Source organism: Ursus americanus, chromosome 24, assembly GCF_024610735.1.
Source record: "Ursus americanus isolate L20-20 chromosome 24, mUrsAme1.1.p, whole genome shotgun sequence".
Lineage (NCBI taxonomy): Eukaryota > Metazoa > Chordata > Mammalia > Carnivora > Ursidae > Ursus > Ursus americanus.
The window spans coordinates 2,374,774-2,398,875 of record NC_142150.1 but is presented as its reverse complement, the minus strand read 5'-3'; the positions used below and the strand labels follow the sequence as shown (position 1 = coordinate 2,398,875).

At 54.2% G+C, this 24,102-nt stretch overlaps 1 protein-coding gene across 10 annotated transcripts in view; it reads right to left on the bottom strand.

Annotated features, from left to right (window-relative positions):
- MICAL2 (microtubule associated monooxygenase, calponin and LIM domain containing 2) overlaps window positions 1-24,102 on the bottom strand; it is a 210,902-nt gene that overhangs the window by 58,581 nt on the left and 128,219 nt on the right. For 3 of the 10 annotated variants that reach the window (XM_087855273.1, XM_087855274.1, XM_087855275.1), the window contains 6 exons: window positions 22,401-22,508; window positions 21,172-21,358; window positions 19,941-20,029; window positions 18,620-18,722; window positions 4,238-4,421; window positions 122-303 (listed from right to left, as the gene is read on the bottom strand). In XM_087855273.1, coding sequence (XP_087711399.1) covers window positions 122-303; window positions 4,238-4,421; window positions 18,620-18,722; window positions 19,941-20,029; window positions 21,172-21,358; window positions 22,401-22,508 — 853 coding nt within the window. Of the gene's footprint in view, window positions 1-121; window positions 304-4,237; window positions 4,422-14,708; window positions 18,723-19,940; window positions 20,030-21,171; window positions 21,359-22,400; window positions 22,509-24,102 lie in introns of those variants that run through there. The other 7 variants (XM_087855278.1, XM_087855279.1, XM_087855282.1 and 4 more) reach the window with 3 other exon arrangements.

Below are 24,102 nucleotides of genomic sequence, written 5' to 3'. Positions count from 1 at the left end.
AGGGCTGGACCTATCACAGGATCTTCCGAGAGGAAAAACTGGCCATGGGGACTCTCTCTTCCCTCCCCATGTCCCAGGATCAAGCATGGCTGTCTCCCACCCAGGCAAGCTGTCGGCTCACCATGCATAGCTTGCGACTCCTCAGGGCACCATGGAGAGACTTTCCTGGTCGGGGCCTCTCTCAGGGAGCTGTGCCTGGTGAGGGGCTCTGCGAGGGGCGGGGGTTCTGGCCGCCGGGATCTCTCCTCACAGGGCTGTGCGCTGGAGGCCTCACTACCGGGACAGTCTGGCTCTGCATCGGAGCTGGAAGAAGGAAGGAGAGGGTGGGTGAGCGGGGAGCCCTGCAGTTCACCTCACACCCCCACTGTGCCCTGCCCATCACTGCCTCCAGCAGACCACGGCGCTCTGGGGCAGAGAGAGTGATTTTGTGACCTCCGTACCCCAACCCCGGCCTTAGGCTTGGTTATGGGCTAAACTGTGTCCCCCTAATTTCATATTAAGTCCTAACCCCTAGGACCTCAGAATGTGACTACATTTGGATACTGGGTCTTTAAGGAGGTAACTGAGTTAAAATGAGGTCACTAGAATGGGCCCTAATCCAATATGGCTGGTGTCCTTACAAGAAGAGGAAATTTGGACAGGCAGAGAAGGAAAACATCACAGGAACACAAAGTCAGCCATCTACAAAGTGAGGAGAGGGGCCTGGAAAAGATCCTTCCCCGTCATGGCTGTCAGAAGGAACCAACCCTGCTAGCACCTTGATCTTGGACTCCCAGCTCCCAGAACTGTGAGAAAGCATGTCTCTGTTGTTTAAGCACCCAGTTGGTGGTGCTTTACAGACTAGCAAACACACACCGGCGTGGATCCAAGCAGAACAAAGCCCCATGAACCTACACTGATGTGCTTGCAGGACAGCTGGTCTACCTACCATCAGCCATCCCTGAGCATGACTCCTCAGCTCTCTGGTGCAAAACGAGCTTATCATTTAGGACCTGTCCTGAAACTTTAGGCATTTCAGCGCTGCTTGTATCCTGTGCGAATGGGTGGGAGAAAAGAGACGGCTACGGGGTTGGAGGGAGGAGTATTTAATCTGGGCCTTGAATGATGGGTAGGAATTCATGTGGCAGAGAAGTGGAAGAAATGTGTCCTCAGCAGCAGGGACAGCACAGACAGTCCCCCAGGGGCTTGGGAAGGCACAAACCAGTAGGGCTGTGACTATTTACTCTGTGTATGTAAGTCCAGCACGCATCTTTCCACTGGATCGCTGCTCCTTACCCATCTGTGTGCCCTGGTGGACTCTCTATCCATCACAGTGCCCAAGCCTGCTGGCCACGGCATCCCACGGCTCTTCACTGATGGGTCCCAGAGCTGGGCGTGCCATGTGAGTCGTACCCATCGGACGTCTACCTTGAGATCTTGGGACATGGACATGGACTGATGGACACGGGCTGCGGCGCTCCGTAGCCAAGAGTTCCATACGTGGATATAGCCTCCCTGTGGATGGTTGTAAATTCGAAGTGCAGAGGGGCACCAGCAGAGAGTGGCTATTTGAGTTTCTAGCTCCAACCGTGCCTGGAGAGAGGACTACCCTTGGACTTCCCAGTCAGAGGAACTGAAGTATATGCTTTGTTACTTAGGCTAGTGTTGGGTTTCTGCCTCTTACAATGGAGATGGTCCTAACTGAGGCCTAGAAGGCTGTGAGACCTGGGGCAGGGCCTTCCTTCTCTGGGCCTTGCTCTTTATCTCAGTGACTGCTAAGGCACTCCAAGGCAGTGGTGCTCATGCAGACGTGTGTGTCTGAATTACCTGTGGGCTTTGCTAAAACATACGTTCCCAGCCCCCCTTCCAGAGTCTGAAGGCTCCAGACCTCATGAACTAGCTATCTGCATGGCAGTATCCGTTTTCTCCTCTCACATTCTTCCCACACCTACTCCAGTCAGGTTTCCAATCCTCTTGTTGGAAAATCCAGAGGTCACTTCTCCAGCTCCTCCATTCTTATCTGAAACAGTGAACCACACCCTCCATCTTGAAACTTTTTTCTTCTCTCAGCTTCCACAACCCAACCTCTCTTGGTTTCTCTCCTTCCTGTGGGTTTTGCCAGCATCTTCTCTGCTTGCCCATTGAATGTTCAAATGCCCTGGGGCCCTCATCCAGGCTCAGCTCTTCTTTATCAATGAGAAGATAGCCTCCCCCCACCCGCCCCCGCCCCCAAAGAGATAGTCTTACTCCACAGGTAACTCATCGGCTCCCTTTGCTTTCACTGCCTCTATGTGCCACTGGCCCCCAAATCGCTGTCTCTAGTCCTGCCTCCCAGAAACTTCTCTGTTCTACTGCATGCTTGACAACTGTGCAAAGACATCTGGTAGACATCTCAAACCCCACAGGTCCAGAAGAGAACTCTTGATTTTCTCTACAAACCTACACCTTCCCCAAAACCTTGTCCTCCTCAAGGCCACTCTAGGAATGACTGTACCTTTCATGCAGTCACCTGGGTCAAAGTCTGGGAGTCACCCTTGGGCTCTCTCTCACCTTTATGTTCAGTTCATCAGTAAATCTCTTCTGCTCCCAAACTTGGTCCAAGTCCCTCGTCTCTTACCTGCACTGCAGGCTCCCACCAGGCCTCCCTGCCTCTACCTCCACCTACCTCTGCCCCATCCATTTTCCATTCTAAGGCCTGCTGATCTTTGGAAATAAATGTCACTCCCTGACTTAAGAATTATCTAATGGCTTTCAATTAGATCTAGAATAAAGTTTAAACTCCTTGCCCTGTCTTACTCAGCCTTCTTCCTGCCGTGCTCTCTGCTTTAATATCGTGCTCTTCTTCCCCTCACTGTGTACCAGCCACGTTAGAAAACATCAGGTTCACACGTGCCCTGGGCTGATGTGCTGGTGTTCCACTGCTTGGATGCCATTTTCTCAGTCTTCACATGGCTGTCCCTTCTTGTCAACAATTCTCAGTTAAAATGTCACCTCCGGGAGGCTGTGGTCTGTTGTTTGCAAAGAACGTTTGCAATCTTTCCCCTCCTGGCGCCACACCCTTTTTCAATGGATCTTTGCAGCTCCTCCCATAATGGTGGAGCCAATTTCCCCACCCCTTGAATCCGGGCTGGACTTGTGACCATTCAGACGTGATAGAATAGCCAAGACCTCAAGAGACTCGGCATGATTGTGCTTTCTCACAGGACCATGTGAATAAGCATGGGCTGCCTGTTGGAGAATGAAAGACCCATGGCCCAATAGCCTCCTGGCACCCCAGCTGACAGCTAGCCATGTTCTAGAAGCGGGACCCTACTGGCCCAAACACACAGGAGCCCACTGAGATCAGAAGAACCGCAGGACTGAGCCTGACTGAAATTGCCGGCCCACAGAATCCACAGTGAGTAGAATTCGTGGTGGCTGTCGGGATGCTCTGTTACTCAGCACGACTGTGAGAATAGACAACTGATACAAGGCCTTTCCTGGCTACCCGATCAAAAGTAGCTGACTAGTCACTATCATAGACTCCTATTTTATTGTTCTACCTGGACCACAGGTGATATTTTTCCTCTTAAATATTTACTTGTTTGCTGACTGTCTACCCAGTTTGAATGAGAGCCCTGTGAGGGCAAAGCCTTTGTCTTGTGTTGGTCTCTACTGTATCCTCAGAGTCTAGTACATACTGAGCAATTGGTCCCTCTTGCTAGCTGACCTCCTGAATGAATTCAGTGTCTGGGGGAGGCCTGGAGTCTGCACACCTAATGACCACTCTAGGTGGTTTTGGTTTGGGCGGTAAGGACGGCATTCCAAGGAAATATTCATCTAGGGCAGTAGGGTTTCACTTCTCACGCCTTCTCCCGTCTCCAGCCCAGCCTCCCCATCACCAGGCATCGCCATCTTACATCTTACTGTGACAGTGACACCCACCTGGCACCCCTTGCTGCAGCCTACATCACAACTGCCTTTCGGGGAGAAGTCAGTGGGCCAGAGCCTGTCCCTTCTCTGAGAAAGCAGCAACTGCTAACACTTGCAGTGCTTATTATGTGCCAAGCATTGTTCTACGTGGTCTAACACAAATTAATTGTTAGATCCTTAAAATTGTCCATGAGACAGGTGCTACCATTGTCCCCATTTTATGGATGACCACATGGAGGTACAGAGAGGTCATACGGTCAGTGAGTGGAGAGGAGACCAGTCCCTGAATGCTGTCACTCTTGTCCAGTCCCTCTTCTGTCCCCATCCTGCAGCAGCCTGAGCATACCTGCCGTCATCACTGGTGACCAGGACACACACAGCCATCATGTCTTGTCCAACTACATCCTCCCCAGGGCTGATCCTCACTGAGGTCCACTCTGAGGGCAGGAGAGAGGTGGCTTCACCTTCCACATCACTGGGCTCTGGCTCCAGAACACTCTTGGGCTTCTTGGGGGAGGTTGGCTCATCTGCTGGGAGGAGAAGAGGGTCTAGAGAGATGATGGGAATAAACAGGACCTGCAGGGTACCTGCTTCCCTTCCAGAAGCTTGCACAGACTGCTGGGGGTGGGGGGTGGGTAGGGCAGCAGGCTTTGGGTCTACTTGGACACTCCAAGACTGACCTTCTCATCCTCTGTTCTAACCACTTAGCCTACCAGATGCACCAGGATTCAGAGCACCTCTGTGTACAGGGCATGAACACACACATCTCGTTTAATCCCAGAGAGGGTCCTAGAATGTTCAGAGGGACCACCCAGGCCCACCAGCCTCTGGACTGCCATTATCAAAATCACAATGTCCAACATACTGCTAAACCCGGTGGCAACTTCTCCATTCTTGTCTTGACACATCAGCAGCATTTGACCCGGAAGCTCATTCCCTCCTAGAAATAGCTCTCCTCTCAGCTTCTAGGACAGCACAGACTGGCTCCCTTCTCCTCACTGGCTGCTCTCCTTTCCTTTTTGTTTCTGTGTTGGGTATACCTTTTCCCCCTGATCTGGTAACACTGGAAGGCCCCAGGACTGTCTTTGAATCTCTTCTCTTACTCATGCCCATGACAGTCTCATCTTGTCTCCTGGCTTCAAATAACCCTAGATAACAATGACTTACTCCTGCATCTATATTTCCAATCTGGACATTTCCCCTGAATCTAGACTTCTCTATCCCACTGCTTACTTGGCATCTCCACGTGGATGTCTAGCAGACACATCAAACTCACGTCCGAGTGGAGCTCTGCAGCCCCACCGCCCCCGACCCTGCTTCCCCCACAGCCCTCCCCATCTCAGCAAATGGCGACCTTGGCCTTCCAGCTGCTCAAGTTAAATGCTTTCACGGCATCCTTGACTTCTCTTGTTTTTTCATTCTTCACTGAAGTTATCAGCCAATCCTGCTGGCTCCACCTTCAAAATAGGTCAGGAATCCAGTCACCTGTCATCACCTCCTCTGCTACCACCCTGGCCCCAGCCACCATGATTATGGAAACAGCTTCTGTGGGTCTCCCAGCTTTCCCTCTTGCCACACTTCCCCCGCCCCCTGGTCTTCTTAACACAGCCACCCAAGTAACTGTTGAATATAAGTCGGATCATGCTCCCCTGCTCAACACCCTCCAGCGGCCCCCATGACCTCATCTCCCACTATTGTCCCGTTGTCTGCTCTGACCATGTGACCACCTCGCTGTCTCCCGTCTCAGCTCTGTGGACCGCTCTCGCCTCTTCCTAGGAGATGTTATCCCTGGCCAGCTTCCCGCAGGGCTCGCTCACTCACTACCTCAAGTATTTGGCCAAATGGCACATTCTCCATGAGGACTACCCTGTCATCCTATTTTAACTGCAACCCGTGCCCTTGGCCCTCTCTGTTCCTCTTTATTTTTATTCATAACACATATCACCTTCTAACAAACTCCACAATTTTCCTCTTTTATTATCTCTCTCCCATGACTAGAACATAAGCAGTGATTTGTGTCTGTTTCCCTTCTTGCTGGGATGGTACCTGGTAGGGAGTAGATGCTCGATGAACACCTGTTGAATGAATCAATGAACAAGTAAGCAAAACAGGCCGCCTGAGACCCAGCTCCATTTTGGCTACAAACTAGCTGGGTGACCCCTTCTCTGGTCACAGCGGGCCAGGTGTCCCCTCTCCTTTCAAAGGCTGACCCCTCACGTGCACTTGGCTCCCTCCTCACCAACCCTCCTCCAAGGTCATTACCTCCTCTTCCCCATGCCACAGACTTCTATGTTTTCTATGACCTTCTCCATCAGTATTTGCAATTTGCTGAAGCCTCTCCCATTTTCAGAAAACTATTTTTAACCCAGTTCCCATGACTGGCCCCTAGGCAACCCTTCTTCCTCTTCTCCCTCCTTCCCAGCCAATCACCCTGGAAGAGTTTGCTACACTCGCTTCCGTTCCTTGTGCACCTTCCGTCACTCAACTCTTCAATCTCCTACAAGCCTGTGTCTCCATGACTCCCAAACCGCCCCCCAAAGCCCCCGGTGGCCTGCGTATTGCTGAGTCCAATTCACAAGCTCTGGGGTCCTCCTGCAGCTGCTGCTGCCCTCACCCCTCCCTGCTCCGGGGACCCGGTTCTTTCGCTGCCTCCCTGGCTGCTCCATCTCAGGCATCCTGTCTCCGAGCCAACCCCTAAACGCTGGGCTCTTCACACCCCCACCTGCAGGAGGCTAGCTACTCCCTAATTATATTTACTACCTATGAAGATGACTCAAGACATTTTTATTTTTACGTGAAATGCCTCATGTTTTAAAAAATATCGTGTAGGTCAAACAAAACACATCTCCAGGCAGATGCGGCCAGTGGGTGGCCAGTTTGCCACTCCCGGCATACGTGCACGCTTGCTTGTGTGTGCGCGTTTGCACACTTCTGCACTGGTGCAGCTGTGCGTGGGAGGCACCGGGGGAACAGGTGTAACTGGATGCTATGTAGTAGTAGCTGTAATAATATAACAATAACAGCAGCAGCTTACTTTTATTGAACACTTTTACGGAGAACTGCTTTAAGTGTTTAGCGCATAGTAAGTCTATTAAACTTCATAGAACCTTCTAGACAAGTATTATTATCCCCATTTTGCTGATGAAAAAACAGGCGCACAGAGAGATTGAGACATCAGTGGACAGGGATCCGTCTATATGGCTGTGAGCAGAACAGACCCATGGATGCCAATGTGCATGGCCTTCATTCTGGGAGTCTGCGTGAATTATGCTCCTGTCTTTCACAGCCTCTGCATAACAGAGCTGTGTTTTTCTGTGACCTTGCAGTCCTCCTACTAGGCGAGGTAGGGGTGCTTCCTTGCCCAACTGCCATGGGACCTGGCTGTGACACTTGCTTTGCCCAGTGGAAATGAGTGGCTGTGACGTGAGCAGTGGCTTCAAATGGCCTTGCTGTTTGGCTAGTCCACCCACACTCTTGCTAGTTTGCCATGAGAAGAGCTTGTCCCAGATGGCTGCTGTCCCCGCAGCCTAGGTCCCTGACTGTGGGCACATGGAGCATATCCGAAGCCTTACCCAACCCCGTGGGAGCCCAGGCCACCCTTAGACCTGCAGCCCACAGCAGAGCTACTCAGCCAACCCCACAGACCCATGAGCCAGAAAAAATAGATGCTACGAGCCCCAGAAATTCGGGAGGCTTATCACACAGAATTACCGTAGCAGAGACCTGATTCTACACCTGGCTTACACCTGAGTACAGGTGCGTGTGCCTGAGCGGGGAGCACGGAGACCTGTATAGTCAACAGATGCTGCTTGGCCTCTGATCCAGGCCTGTGGTGGGGATTTGGAGATGAATCAGCCATGCTCCACCTTCAAGGGTCTCTTCCCGTCCCAGGGCAGACATGAGGCATATTCACAGATAGCTGCCTTCTCAGGCAGACCCTCTAAGAGTAAGGTGAGACAAAGCAGAAGGGCAGGGAGATCTGACTTCTGTACAATGAACACTTTAGGTGGCAGGCACCATTTTAGTGGGTAAAGGATGAGTAGGATCTGGACAGGAGAGGGAGAGATGGTGCTCCACGGGGGGGACCTCTGGGAGCCAAAGCAGTGAGGGAGAGCCCTGCCATCTGCCTGGGAGCAGAAACCATGTCTGTGTGCCTGGGGGGCAGGAGAGTATATAAAAGAAGCCAGTGGAACATCATTCCATTGACATGGAACCAGGAAGGGCCCTGAAGGGCAAGGTGAAGAGTGGCACTCTTCCCTCCACGAGCAACCCCTGAAAGTCTGGAGGCTGAGGACTGGCATCATCAAAGTGGTTGCTGAGTAGAAGGTGGACCGGAGGACCCCCGAGGAGGGGACAGGGAGACCAGGGAAAGGGCCACGACAACCTGGAGGACAACTAGAGGCTGAGCGCGCGCGGCCGGTAGAGGGGCGAGGCTGGCAAGAGCAGCCGGTGGGACAGGGCGGCTGTGGGCAGCAAAGGTGAGCTGCGCCGGGCTGGGGTGGCACCACCTCGGGGACCAGCCCAAAGCTTCGAGGGACACCCGGGGGTCTGCTCGTATCCTCCCTCCTCCTAGAGAGTTTTGACCTGGCCAGCAGGGTCGAGGGGTGCAACGGGATAAGGGCTCAGGCTGGTGGCGGGGTGGGAGCAGTGGACGGGGCTGACCGATGAGCCCTCGGGACAGCGGGGTCTCTCACTGTGGAGCCCAGATATCAGTGGAGGGGTTGGGGGTGGGAGGAGGTAGAGACTTGGAAAAAAAGAAGCTGGGGCTTTCTCTGACCAACACCTCGCCCAGAGAAAAAGCCCCAAAGACAGACATCCTCTTCCCCTTCCTTCTCCCCCCAAGGCTTGGGCCAAAGGCTACAGCTGGGTCTCTGGGGTTCAGTGCTATTCCCCAGGAGGAAATCCCTCCTCTCAAGCTTCTACTTCCAGACCCCCCTCTCATTCCCCGGGGACTCCTGTCTGCATGCACAGACCAGTAGCCCCAGTACGAGCGATGGAAGTAGTCCCAAGGCAACAACGAAAGCAACACCAACTCATCATCGAGGCCTTTATCCATGTTCATCGTCTCTCACATCCTGAGAGCCTGAAAGGACAGTGTTGTCGTATTCACTGCGTGAGTGCAAGAACATGGCGCCAGGAGAAAAACTCAGCCTGGCCCCACAGTGAGTCAGCTGGATTGGCCGCCATGGGGACACATAGCGGCTGTGTCAGTGGCCAATCCCAGGGGAGGGGCCGGGTGTGCACACCTGCCCTGCCTCCCCCTGGACTGTCTGCAATCTGTCGGAGATTTTGCCTGAAGTTCTCTATTCCCACAGGGAGAGGCCAGGTCTACACAGGGCCGGGGCCCCCAGGGGAGGACGTGCACAGGGTGGGGAGGGAGAATGATCCAGCAGCTCCCTCAGAGCTGAGCATCTCAGTCCCTCCCATGCTCCTTGGTGAAAGAGGGCACTCCAGAGGCAGAGCCAGGCAGTGTCTGTCCTCACACGACCCCCAGCAGCCAAGACCCAAGGCCTTTTCCTGCCAGACCCCTGCTACCGTGACAGTGTGAGGACCCTTGCCCTCGTTCTGCTACTGAAATTGTTTCTGTTTTCTCTCCAAGTCTGGAGACCCTTCCACTTTACCCCAGAACCCCGGGAGACAACAAAGCGACATATTCTCCTGTGTATCATTAAGTCCATTTTACAGATTAGGAAACCGAGGCTCATTTGTCCAAGGTCACACAGCTCCTAACTGCCAGAACTACTTCTGGCTCTCGGCTTGGAAAAACTCCCTCTGCTGTCTTGCCTGCTGTTAAAGAGCCATGAAACTAAGTCTATCAGGATCCATTCAGGAGAACAGAACTCAAGCCAGAAAGTTCCACAGAGGACAGTTAGTACAGGAAACTCACGACGATGGTGTTGGATGAACCAAAAAGCCAAGTGCAGGTCAGGAGACAGTCCAGAGATGAGCCAGAGCAGGAAGCCGCCGGCTGAAGCAATGGCAGGAGGAGCCAGTGAGTCCAGACGCCAGGGCCGCCAGGCAAGAGTGGGTACCATGGGGAAGACCCAGCCACTGCCCAGGACGCAGAGAGTTGGAGGGATACCCTGGCTTCTCCCTCGATCCCAACCTCCACCCTCCCACCAGTGCACCCAACAGTCAGACTGAACAGGAACCAGGTACCAGGGAGCCTGGGAAATGTAGTTTGCAGGGATTATACTTTACTCGAGAGCAGAGCAGGGGGAGGGCAGGGAGGGTATCTGACAGCAAACAGGCAAATGTCCAGGATACCAAGCATAGAGCGGTCTCCCCACCCCCTTGCAAGGTGGACAGTGACGCTCGAGGGGACGCTGACAAGCCCCCAGTAGGATGGGAGAGGGTCTTGGGAAGGGGCCTGTGTCAGGGCTTCCCTCCGCTCACTGCCAGGGGATGGCACAGTTGTCTATGCCACTACCAAGGTCCTGCACGGCTTGTGGCCCTTTCAAAGACAAAGGTACAGGTACGTAATGGCTGCAGCTGCCATCCTGGGGCTTCTGAGAGTGACACCCCAGGTGAACTGCCAGGAATGCCCGTTCCCAAGGGTCTTCAGGGAATGAGGAAATGGACGGGGAGCCCTGGGCCTCAGGTGTGGCTGTCCTGCGCTCCTGTACTCTTGCCGGGCACCCCGGGCTGAGTGTGTAGGCCTGTTTGTGTGCAGACGTGTGTACTCACAGGCCCACCCTCCGCCGCCCTGAACCAGGGTGAGCAGCTCCACTCCAAGGGCCCTGCGGAGACCAGCTCAGGTAAAGGAAAAGCCAACTGGGGGCTGGGGCTCAGCCTTCTCCAGCTACAGGCCCCTCCCTCATGGCCTCAGCAGGGGTCTCCGACTTCGGGCATAGCCAGGACCTACATTCCGGTTTCTCTGAACGAGGTTGGGGGTGGAGAACTCTAAGTTTTTGGGTAGGAACCCCAACAGCAACCCAGGGAAGCAGGAAGGGAAGTAGTCTTGGGGCTCCCAGTCCTTTGCTCCTACACACACCCCATGGCTGGGGCAGCTGGTCATCCCAGAGCTGAGCAGACCTCGGCTCACAGAGTAGATGGGAATGGCAGGCACTGCTGCAGGGCCCTGATGAAGTCCTCACGGCCAGGGGACGCCAGGGGACGCACCAGGCCTGGAGGGGCCTCATGCGGGTGGTGGTGGGAGGAGAAACCTGAGCTTCTAGACACTTCTAGGCCCCCCAAGATTGAGAGGTTGGCTTCTTTGTCTGGGTGGTGGTGGAGTTACCCCTGCTTCCTCAACCCCCTGCTGCCTGCCCTCTCGTAGTCTCAGTTAGAGACACTGGCAGGAGGACTAGACTCAGGAGGTCAAAGGCAAGTTAAGCCAACCACGTGCCATGGCGGCAGAGTCTTCCCCACCCCACCTCTTGTCTCAAGCCTGCCACCTGGATTCCTGTGTCAGGACACCAGGCGTGGGAGAGGATGCGTGTGAGCCCATGGCCTGGGCCTTGACACCCAGGGGGATTCCACTGGAACTACTCTCTGCGGCCAGCCTCAGGCCTGCTCCCATGGGCCACCCAGGTCTACCAGAGACGCTGTGTGAGGGTCGTGCCCCTTGGAAGGCAAAATGCAAGTAAAATTGAGACTCCCCTCTCCCAATCAATCAAAGGGCTCTGTTGAGGCAGCAGGACACACAATGTCAACTTCTCCTCCAGGCTCTCCTTTTGGAGCCATGAACTGATGCCAGCAACCTTCCCAAACCCAAGACAGGCTCCACCGTCTGGGGCCCGGGTCAGAAGTCAGGGTCTTTATTTAGTCTATGAATGCTTATTGAGATCAGAAAAGGAGAAAAAATAGATGGTGCCGCCCAGTGTGAGTTGAGACCTCTGTGCAGTGGCCAAGAGGCCAACCTAAAGACATCCTGTCGGGCACGCTGAGCTCCAGCTGATCTAGAATGATCTAGAATGACCACGAAAGTCTTCCCTACTGCGCAAAACCAGGAAGGTGCCATCTAAAGTTCAGCAAGAGAGTTCCTGCTGCCCTGAGAGCCCTAATGGGCATGTTCCCCGATTCTACCGCCACAAAACCCTAAGTCAGAGGCATCTGTTTCTAGAAGGGACTTGCCCAAGGCCACTGAGTCCACACAGTGCCAGAGTCAAGGCCGGGTCTCTGGCCAGGTCCAGGGCCTCCCCCTGTGCCAAGGCTCCCCTGAGAGCAGCGTCCGACTCCCGGCCAGGGCCTGGTGACTCTCCGTTCCCCTACGGCTGAGGATACTGCTCGACACCCCCCCTAGCATCAGACAACTCCTTTAATGTCAAGGTGCCCTGCAAGGTGGCCACGAGGAGGTGAGGAGCTAACGAGGTCCCGCACACGAGGGGCTTGGCCCTGTGCCCAGCAAGGGGGGAACACTTCATCAAGGACGGCCGGCCCCAGAGCAGTCAGCAGTAGTCACTTCTTTTCCTTATTTCAGGCATTAAAGAAAAAGCTGTAAAAGTGAACGAGTTCACGGACATAAAGGAGAACAGCCCACCCACCCTGCCTGACCCACTTACTCTACTTAATATTCAGGGTGCACGGAGATTGGTCTCTCTGGCTGGATTATTTCTTTAGGATAAGTTCCCTGGGGTAGGATTACTGCGCCGAGAGGTCAGAGCCCTTTAATGGGTCTTCATAATTGCTGCCATGTTGCTTTCCAGAAAAGACTGTCCCCATTTACTTTTTACTCCAGACTCTTCTTTCTCTTACAATCTATTTCGCTTTTTCTTTACTAATTCAGGACGTAGGAGATAATGAATTTACATTCCTTCGAATGTAATTGCTATAAATGTTCGCTTTTTCTTTTTAGCATTTACTTGTTTAATTCGCTTGAGGGAGAACTGTCTATTCCTAGCCTTTGCACATTTATCATTGGTCTTTACTCAACAAACACGAGCGGGTCCCCAACGCCGCCAGGTGCCCGGGAACACCTCCTCTGCACGAACTGTTTCAGGCCAGAGCAATGAACTTCTTTGTTACTGTGTCTAATTCACATTTCCCCCCGTCTGGCTGCCTACTGAATACTTTCATTTGTACCGTTATATATTAAGTTTTTAAAATGTATACTGTCAGACTGGCATAATGTGAAGCCCACGTATTTTTTTTTCTGTCAGAGGTTTTAAAGCTTAGAAAGTTACCACCCCATGATCTAATCTATGATCTAATCCATAGTTGATTCTATTTAATCTTTAATTCCATTATGCTACTTTTTATAGCCTTTAATCCACTACTTCTGGATTAAAGAATATTCTCCTAAACACTTACGTAGAATGTGACATGCAAAGCAACAACAAAACCCACCCCAAACAAACAAAAACTCACTTCAAATAGGTACGGGAAAGCCCACCTCAGCAAAAGTTAATTAAGCTGCTTTACTGGAGGACCCCTCAGAGACTTTGACCATGCCAGCAAGCCTGTGGATCTCCAAGGTTTGGGAGGACCAGCATGATTTCTATAAAGCACTTCTCGAACTTCGTGCCTACGGAGGTTCTCGCGTGCAAAGCCCCTCTTGGACCGGTGTTCCCTTGCTATGCTTTGGGAAATGTTGCATTAATACCAACTTCAAATCAGAACATCAAAACCAAATTATAAGCTCCATGGCAGTGAGGACTTTCGTCTATTTTACCCCTGCTATATTCCCAGCGCACACAGACACTCAGTAAATATTAGTTAAACAAATGAGTGTATGTGCAAATAAAACAAATCAAATCCAGTGCACAACACCAAGATACATATGTTCCGAGACACAGGGAGGGGCAGGGACTTTGTATGGTTCACTGCTACGTCTTTAGGACCTGGAATATGTCTAGGGTATGGTGTGTGTTCAACAAATACTTGAACAGAGGAATAAACAAAGGAATGAATCACTTGCCCAACCAGCTCCTGACTTCAGTCCCTCACACCCTTCCTTTTATGGAAGGGAAAGAATATCTCACCTGGGTAAGAGTACACGACCCTAGGCAGCTCGGAAAGCAGTCCCAGGAGGCGGCACCTGAGCTCAAAGGCCCAGGGCCCCAGAAACGCCCCCTCGGGAGAGGCTCATCCCAGCGCCAGAAGCCCAGCTACATCCAGCCTGGTGAGGGCAGCCACCCCAACCCAGGGAAGTTGAGGACCAGACTTCCTTGGCACTGCCCATACCAGCCACATGAGACTCTGAAGCCTTCCCGTCAGGGAAGGTCAGCCTGGAATGGGTCAGAGCCTGCCATGGGTTCTGTCCTCAGAATGGCTCTGCAGACAGAGCCTTGCAGCCTAAGACACTGAGTGCCTTGAGCCTCTGGGGACAGGGGAGGCCTCTCAGGATCACAGATGGCTCTCCATCTGGATGAGCACCCCTGCCACGTTCACTGCCACTCTGAAACCAGTGTCTGGTCCTTCCTCCTTACCTTTCACCCCTCACTCAGCTGGACCAGCGTTAAGACTTGTGAGAGCAACCTTTGTTACGTAGGAACCTAAGTTAGTGAACGGTTCCTAAGTAAAGCACTCCGACAGGTCCGAGGTTTGGGTGGGGGAAATGAGCGCAGGAGCCGTGAGGACAGTCTGACGCTCGCAGCTCTGGCGTGTGACACGGACCCTCACCCAGCTACGTCCAGAATCTACACAGAAAGGTCCCAGAGTTTTCAAGAAAGACACCCCAAAGCCTGGCCCAGGGGACCTTTTCCAAATATTACCCCTGGGTAATATTTCCTTTCAGAGGTGCCCAGCGCAGCCCCAGAGCGTCCCATGTCACCACGAGTGCAGGCCCCGCCAGCAGTTTAGGGAAGACTGTTCCCCTAAACCAGCCCCCGTGTTCGAGGTTGGACAGCTTCCATGGCAAAGAAGAGAGGAAACAATGCGCTTTATAAAGAACCATATTTATTTTCATTTACAGCATCAAATACCATAAATAAAGCGAAACATCATTTGCTGTGTGCAAAATACAGGGTCCCGTGTGGCACTGTAAAGGACTACCAGAGGTCACAGACATGCGTTGCGAGGAGATGGATGGGGGGCTAGCTAAAGAGAAGGCTGAGAGGGAAGGAGGGCCCTCTCTGGTTGACATTCTACAAAGGGAGGGAGACTCTGCAAGAGAAGACAAGACAAGAGCGATGACTTCGTACTGGCTAGAACGCGCGCCAAGGCAGTGAGCGACGCAGCAGCATGCAGGGCAGTGCAGACAGGCCGCGGGGTCAGCATGGCTCTGGGCTGCATGCAGGACAGATGCCCCCTTCCGCCTGAGACCCCGAGGCCCGGCGCATAAGAGCTCCCCCGGAGCCGGCGGCACGGCTCCTTTCTCTGAAAGCACTTGGAGCGTCCTGCTGCCCCAGGTAATGAGTCAGAGGGCGCATGTGTCTGGGGCAGAGCCAGGGGGCGTGGACACCGGCTGCTCCAGACCTGGCCTGAGCTGGTCATGTGTCACAGCCATCCCCGGCCCGGGACAATGACTGCTCCAATGGAAGCCTCTGCATCCTCTGGGGCTTTATGAGCCAAGAACAGCACGAGGAGCCACAGCAAAAGCCCTTGTGTCTACAGTACAGGCTGCGGTAGGGAAAGGGTTTGCCAGCGACGTTGTGACTGTGTGTTCAAAATACAAAGCATGCGTCAAGCCTGTGATGAAGGCTGAGGGCGTTTTTGTTTTAAACCCTTCCCAAAAGAGTCACCCACGGTTTTGATCAATAATCTTTATACTAGAATCAAGTTAAGAACGCTTGTTTGCATGTACTGTCTCAGCAGCTACTAGACCGAAGTTCTTTTCCAAGGTGACGGAGCCCTGTCTAGCATGCGGTCTCACAGCTGGGGGCACCGTCCCGGAGAGGTAAGTGGTGTCGCAAGGGGAAAGGCACGCATGCGGGCTGCACGGGGAGCCGCGGAGATGGGAGGCATGCAGCCAGTGTGGACCGGGCGGCCGGCTCAGAGGTAAGTAGAGTCAAACATGGCTTCCGAGCGGAACATCACCCCACATCGCTAACCCTCCATGCCATGGAACAAGTCCGTTAGTATGCAAGATGCTCGCAGTTAGCACAACCAGGACCGCGGCGGGGAGGGTGCGGCACGGAGAGCACGTTAGGCATTAGTACCACTCTCTGAAAATTGGCAAGAAAACCAGTCACCTCCGAGCAGAAGTGTGTCAGCCAAGAAGTGGGTGTAGCACTGGAAGGCTGAAACGAACTGGTGGCCACAGTGTAAGGTTGGAAAGAGAGAGACAGAAAGGAGAATTTAGTTTGGGGGGGAAAAGGAAAAAGATAACACAAAAGGCACGGGAATTGAAGATGAGGCAACCATTGATAAAAGAGCAACTTTCCCAAACAGATCACTGCTTGCTTGAGACAGATGGACCTTTCTGGTAGTGACCGCCTACTCGTCTGCAAGAGCGGATGCGTGTAGGTGGCCTAGGCCAACGCTCCCCCGCTCTCCCCTGGAGCGACACGTGTCCTAGGACCCCCCGCCCCCGATCTCTCTTTGCCCCAGTTTTACTCCCGTGTCCCAGACTCACTCTTGAATCTGCTGTGGAGGCCGAGAGGAGTCTGCCTCCCGGGATCCACCATGCATTTCGGTTCTGCCCACCAGGAAGGTTCAAAGCCTCAGAACAGACAAACATCTCTGGCTTCTGACAGGCACACCCTGTCTCACCAGAGTAATTCAAACCAGTCTCTTTCTGGCCGTAAATGACGTCCTCAGAGAGTCTAACTCTGGCTTCATGGAGCCCTCCACAAACATCTCAGCCCACCCTGAGCTGAAGACAGGAGCAGTGACACAGCTGTGCATGTGTCCACGTCACGACCTCAAGAATCAAACATAGCATGAATCCAGGGCTCCTCCCACCATGTTGAATATTAAAATTCCAGCAAAAATTTGGAAAAACCCAACGCAAGTCATCAGACTGAGAACGGTTCCAACGAGGACCGAGGTGCCAGTTCCCACGGACTGGGCCACAGCCATGCCCCCGTTTTCTCCAAGGACTTCAAGGAAGGGTTTGTAGAAATGCCTCTCCCCTTCTTCCTGCCCTATAGAAACTTGTCATCTCCAAGCTCTCGAGCGCCCTGGCTCCTAACGCACACCAGCTTCCATCCTTCCTTAATCTAGAGGAGATCTCCAGCGTCACAAGTGCACGAGCCATCTCTGGCTTGGCGACTGTAGGTATCCTGAGCATGCTGGAAGGCCTCTGCCTTGTTCAAGCAGACTGAGCAGCGGCACACGTCTGGGCAGGGCAGGGTGCGGAGAGTGGAGGCCTCCCCCGGGAGCCCAGAGTGAACAACACAGGTAGGCCCGAGGCCTGTTTTTGCCCTTAATAGGGCATATTTCTTTGTATCAGTCAACAAACAGCTTCCACTCCCAGCCTCCCCTGCCAGTCAAGACACAGGAGGTCAAACACATTCCTTTGACAGTGTGAAAACAAATGGTTTCTGGCTGCTTTGACCAAATATGCATGGCAGCCGAGTGGCTAAGCAGCCAGCATGTCTGTAAGCAGGGCTCATCGGGCAGATCATGCTTCCCGGAAATCCTATACCCTGAGGTGCTAACAAACAGCCTTAGTCCCAAAGCATGTGATACGAGAGGGCAGATTATTCCCTCAGCCTGACCACTACGGACCCTGAGTGGCCTTGGCTCAGTCTGCAGCCTGGGCGGAGGACCGGATCAGGAGCCCCGGTGGGGGGGCGGGGCACAGTTCCTCTCCTGCAATGCGCCAGCTCGCCAGAGCTCCGCACGGCCAGGGGCCACAGGGCCTCCCAGGCAGTGCTCATTAGTGGGAAGGGACGATGTATGTTTGTGGCAATGTGCTTAAAACCCCACAGTCGTTTGGCTGCGGTCTGGTTATGAGGGGAAAAACCTTTGAGCTACTAATTTTACATCAAAACAGGGGTGCAAAACAGTCACCCTGCCTCTGGGAGGGCAGACCACAGCCGACTACCTACCGCTGTGTGCTCCTGTAAGGTTAATTCTACTCTGATCTACTCTTCTCTTCTACACTGTTGATGCTTTCGTGTTGCAAAAACCCTGTCCCCGTGGACAAGTGGCATCGGGGTACGTACGTCAAAAGGCACTGGTCAGGGGGTGGCACGCTCACGCAGGCAGCGACCATGACCATGGACTGCACCGTGGAAGGGATTTGTGATAGCAGTTACAAACTTCAAACCGTGTTTAGAAAAACTGACACTCGTAGGAAAAGAAAAATGCTTTCTCTTGGCTGAATCAAAAGTTAAAAATTGAAATGTAAACCTAGATCTATGGCTCGCTTTGGTATAAAAGAAGTACAAAGCTATAAAAAACATCCTTCATGTCGTCTGGCCCCGGCGCCGGGAGCAGATGTCCACCCTGACGGAGTCAGGCGCAGGTGGCCGGTGTGAAACTCTTTGGCTTTGAGCGAACTGGCTAGAGAATGCCGGGCTTCCCGGCCTGAGCCTCGGCCAACTGCGAGCACACTGCCGTCTAGACTGGACATGTGAGGGCGCTCTGGGGAGCCGGGCACTTCAGCGGAGCTTCACCGGGAAGCATCTGAGCACCCAGCTGCGGAGGGTCTCCAGGGACTCCTCGGACTCCTGGTACATGGAGGCCAGGACCTCGGAGAACACCCAGAGGAGGGGCAGCCCGAGGCTCAGGAGCTCGTACGTGTAGCAGTAGTTGTAAGCATTGTCCCTGAAATGAAGGCCGGCCGCACGCAGGAGTCCCCGAATCCAGTTAAGCAGGCTCTGGGGAACGTGAAGCAGGCCCCACGGCAGCACCAGGGGCCAGCTTAGCGCCTTCCTAAAGAAGGAATTGGTGATACCTGAAGGGCTGCCTTCGGGCGTGCCAATGGCAGCGGCTGCGCAAGAACTTTCCACAGGAGTGTCTCGCCGAGGGGCCTCTTGCTCTTTCCACGGTCCCTCCTCCTGAGAGAGGGAGCAGAGAGAGGCGTTTAGTCCCTGATTCTCATGGAGCGCTGCTCCGATGAAGCAGACAGAAACGGCCAACGCAAACGGACCACAGCAGACCCTACGTTTTACAACCAGCACCCCCAAATAACAGCCCTCATACACCGCCGAACGGGGGCTGAATATGGGCATGGCGTTCCTGGGGCCAATGTGACCACAGGGTTCACAGGTCTTCAAAACACACGTCCTTTTAAAAAACAAAAACAAAAAAAACCAATGCACACACATCCTTTGACTTAGAAATCCTATTTCCAATTATCTGTCCTCGGTAAATAATTTGAAACAGGGACAAAGATGTGCATACAAAGATGCTCGCTGTGAAAATAGCTGTAAGGTAAGAATATGACACAACATCAACAGTCAGCAACATGGAACTTGTTGAATTATTATCAACCACCTCTTACAGGCATCAAAAATGATGTTCCGAAAGACTTTTTAATGTTATGGGGAATGGTTCTTGATATCCTGTTACAATATAAAAAGAAGGATATGAAAGTGTAGTGACAGGATTCCAACCAGGTTAAAAGACATTCACATAAGGCCATGTCACAAAGTGGTAGTTATGGGTTTCTCAGAAGAGTGGTGATGATTTAACTTTCCTTCTTTACACACTTCATTTACCCATTTTTCTACATTAAGCCTCTCTGGCTCGTATAATCTGAAAAGAGCTGCACTGTGTGGGTCCTCGCTGGAGAGGGTGGTTCCTCAAGCGGGAGAGAAGGTATTTGCTGAGAGCTGCTGCAGGGGACGCTATCACCAGCTGTCCATACGTTCAGCAGCCTGTCACTCTATTGACATCCGAGAGCCTGGGGAAAACACTTAGGGAAAGGTAGGCCCCACAGGAGGCATCCCTGCATACAACACTGTGGTCACGTGAGCCCCACGCGTGGGGGGCCCTGCAGTTTCCACATGGCTAGGCATACAGTCCCATTCCTGGGACACAGGAAAGCTCACTGGGCAGCCAGCCTCCAGAATGGGATAAACGCAGGGGGCTAGCAGAACAGGCTCCAGCAGAAAGACCCTCCACGCAGCACGTACAATACGGACCGTCAGCTTTACCTGTGGGTTTCAGCCCCTCCAGGGCCAGAAACTCTGGCCTCGCTTGGAGGGACCCTTGAAAACTCTCCTACCCAGGGGCCTTCCCTGTTTCACCAGCACTTTCAAGACAAAACATACCTCTCTTTGTTGCTTCAACTCTGCTCGTCTCTTCCTTTGCTGACTGTTGGTCTTAAAGTGAATGAAATGAGGCTTGCAGAAAAACTTGCCTGTAAAAAGAAACACACACACATGTGCATGCACGGCTTTTCTCCTAAAAATTAGAGCCGCAGCAGATACAAGCCAATGTCTGCCCCTGTCTAGGTCAAGGAATGCCAATATTGGGAGTAAGCCCAGGAGACTTCACACTTGGTTTCTGTCCCCTGTCTTAAAGAAGCCACACTGAGATGAGGACCCTTTGCTGCCTTCGAGGCAGGCTGTAGCAATGCGGGGAGGTGGGGATGACGGGGATGGGGCTGAAGCCCTCAGACAGTCCCGAAGCCAAACCGAGGCCAAGTCCCTTCCCAAGGCCAGCTGCCAGGCTGCAGAATGGACAGCTCTAGATATCAGCACTGTTTCCAGTTCGCAGTCCTTCCTGGGGCCCCTGGAGGTAGGAAAGGCTCAGAACAGATGGCAGCAGTGATGGGGAGGAAAAGACCCAAGTGCGGCCTGCCTTGGTCCCCGGCCATGGCCCAGGACGATTGGGGACCTTCCAGAAACCCTTCTTTATTCGCCGTTACAATAGTAACCTCGGTAACAATGGTACAACAGGAAAAACTCATCCAGGACTCACAATATAGCAGACACTGCTCTGAATGATTCCCATGAATTAACTCACATGAACAACCTCGCAACAACCTTATGAGCTAAGAACTATTATTGTTTTATAGATGACGTAACGGAGGGACCGAGAGGTTAGGTAACAGGCCCAAGGTTATGTGGCTAGTTAACGGTTCATTCTGGCAGGCTGCTTGTCAGAGGGGAGGCTGCTATTATGATCACTTTTGTAAGACATACTTTGTAAATAAAAACATTAACATATCATCATTTATTGAACCCTTGTTACGAGGCAGGTGTGTGCCGAGCATGTTACTCGTTGCCAGGTGTGACTTTCTTGCCTTCACGGGGCCGTGGAAGGTGGGGATACTGGTGAGGACACACAGTAGGTGCCACCACTGCCAGTATACAGCAGGCACTCGTGGCCTCCCGGGCCCGCCGGAGGTGGCCTCTCTCTCCAGCAGGATCTCCCAGCTCCCGGAACAGCTCCCCCGGGGACGCCACATTCCTTGGGAAGCGCTGGGGCGTCCCAGAGCCTCCAGAGGACAGGAGCCCAGACCAGAGAGCAGCGCTGTCCCCGGCCCCTGGGAGTTACCTTCGTCACCGTCGAAGGCGTAGGCGGCCAGGCGCAGGGTGGTGGCACAGACGCTGCAGCGGAAACACTCTCGGTGGAAGAAGTGGCCCTCGGCGCTCAGCCGCTCCATCACGTACACGCGCTTCCTACAGAAGTAGCAGGTGTCGCTGCCACCCAGGTTCAGGGGGAACACCTTCCGCATGGACTCCTGGGGGCACAGGGCGGCGGGAGGGAAGTGCCGTGCGTCAGGGCTGCCACCATGTCTCGCAGGGTGAGGCCGAGACCCTTGGAAAATTCTGAGCTCCATCATGGGGACCTCACGGGCTCCTGTGTGCGCTCATGTCACTGCAGGCGCTGCAGCCGAAACTGAGGGGCAGGAGGACACGCTCCCAGCACAGACCCCAGCCCCGCACAGGCTGCTGTTCCTTTTGTGCCCCGGCAGGCCAGCTGGCAACGAGGGAGGCCCAGGAGGGGCTCCTCCCGAGGCTGGCCGCTCCGGCTTGGGGTGGGAGTGGCGTCTCTCCGTCTGACAGAGTGGGCATCCCTCACAAACATGCATGCCCAGCGACGCGGTCCCCAGGAATCTGCCCCAGGGATAAGTGCTGCCCGGGTCCAGAGGGAGGTCCTTGAAAGAACGCCTTCCACACCCTTGTCCCCCTGCAGTGACTTAGCCCAGGCAAGGGGCAGCCAAACTGCTGAAGAGAACTGCAGGAAAGGGAGAGGCTGTGTCCTCTAGCCCCTGGGGCTGCCAGACAAATTCCTAAATGCAAGGGTGGAGGATGAGGGCCAGGTAGCGGTGTGCCTGGGGGGTCCTGAGGGGATGTGTCAAAAGGAAACCAAAAGAATGGTCCAGTCAAATGGCGGTGACGGCAGCAGGAAGCCTTGTTTGGAGAAGGGAGAATTCAGAGGGAAGAGTACCTTTCTGTTACTGGATTCTCAGGCCAGTGCAAAAGGGCTACTTGGGCTGGGCGCCAAATACTGATGGTAAGGGGTGGCCTGCCTGGCCTTTTCACTGAGCTTCCGAGCCCCAGACAGCAGGGGACAGGCTCTGCCTTGTGAAATGACCTATAGGGGAGCTGAGTGAGGTTTGTCACTCAGAAAATGCAGCCCTCCCTCTAACCTCGGCACCGGTCTACCCCATTCTCACACCTCCTGTCCACGAGAAGGGGGCCGCGGGTGGGCCAGGCCATTCTCCCTGGGAGACCAGAGCCGGTGTCTGCGGGTGAAGGCTGAGGGGTGTGCATCCTTACCAGGTCTGGAGAGGTGGCCTGGGTCTTAGGTCTGTGATCATTCATGTACAGATTGACCAGGACTTCAGCTGCAGCCCCTATTCCGCTGGACACTTTCCCTACTGTCAGCTACCCAAGAGCAGAGGTAGAGGAGACAGAGACAAAGGTAGAGGCCAGTTAGCACTGAGAAGGAAAGCGCAAACAGACTGGATGTGGGACAGGGCTCCACACCCACATGCAAACAGCACCCAACGTCCCAGGAGAGGCAAAACCAGCCTAGAGCGGGCAGTGGGCACTCTGGAGACGGAGAGAAGGACAGAAATGGAACCCTGGGGCCCTGGGGGGAGCCAGGTGACTTGTAGAACCAGCCCTGTGGGTGAGCAAGGCCTTCAGAATTCGTCGAGTTTCTTGGTTCACAGATGGGGTAAATGAATCCCGGAGAGAGGAAGGGAGCTGTCCCAGGCCACTTAGCAAATTCGTGCAAGATTCAGAACTCTTCTCAGGTCTCCTGAGCCCCAGCCTGGGTGCCCTCATACCCGAAGGAACCAGGACCTCGCAGACAGACAGCTGTATGGCAGCCCCCCTCCCGCAGCGATCCCTCCTCTTTGGAGGGCTGTGAGCTGCTGCTTCATCTGCTTCCTGAGCAGGCGCGCCCCCTCATCCCCCACCCCAGCCTGGGAGGAAGGGTTAGGACCCCAGCTCACCATGCACCAGTTCTGAGACTGAGCACAAAACTCTCAAATTCGGAGCTCAGTTTCCTTATTTAGTAGGATTGGGGAAATGGTGCCCGCCTCACGGATGTGCAGGAAGAACTGAGGGAGAGAACGGGCATTCGAGTGCCTGGCGCTCGGCAGGGCCGGGCCAGGAGGAGCTGGACTCCTCCCTCCCCGTTTCCCAAGTGCAGCAGGTCCCAGCCTGCCTTGCAGCCTCTGCATGGCTGGGGAGCAATGGTGGTGTCTGAGCTGAGACGCCCCCAGGCCTACAGAAGCGGTGACTGGGACGGGGGGGGGGGGGGGGAGGCCACAGGATGGGTACTCGCCATGTGCTCCAGGCGGCAGTGCCCGGGGGCCCCAGGCCCGTGCTGGCAAGTCAGCTCCGTGGGGGCCCTGGGCGCCACTGCCCGGCAGGTGCAGGTGCCTGTGCTCTGAGGGCATGATGGCCACCCTCACCGGGGAGTGCCTGCTTCCCCACCCAGGTGTCCTGGAGCCAGGGCAGGTGGAGCTGCCAGCCCCAGCAGACACGGCAGCAAATCCCACCTTGTTCCCCATTGCCCACCAGCTATGAAAAGCCACCCCGGGAGCAGCACGGTCTCCTCCTCAGGGAGGCACACACCACAGGAAGGGATTCTGTAAGCACTGTTTCTGGTCCCAGGATCCAGGAAGAAGGCAGGCTCCAGACTCTCCCCAGCCTCGGAATCCTGCTTCTGGGAGGTGCAGCGGGAGAGAACAGTGGCACAGGGGGACAGCTGCGGCAACGGCAAACAACAGGGACAGGAGCGGTTGAAGGAATGCCCTCAATCTCAACCCAGGACTGCTCCCGGGAGGTCACATCTGATCTGCTACAGAAGCCTCAACTATAAAGCGAGGAGTTCAGGGGACGGCAGTGGGAATGGCAGCGGTCCCCCAGCTCCCGGTAGCAGAGCCCAGCCTCAGAAGCTGAGACCCACTTACTGGATTCCAGCAACAGTACTGCCGCCGCAAGGACGCCAGGCAGGCTGGGGAGA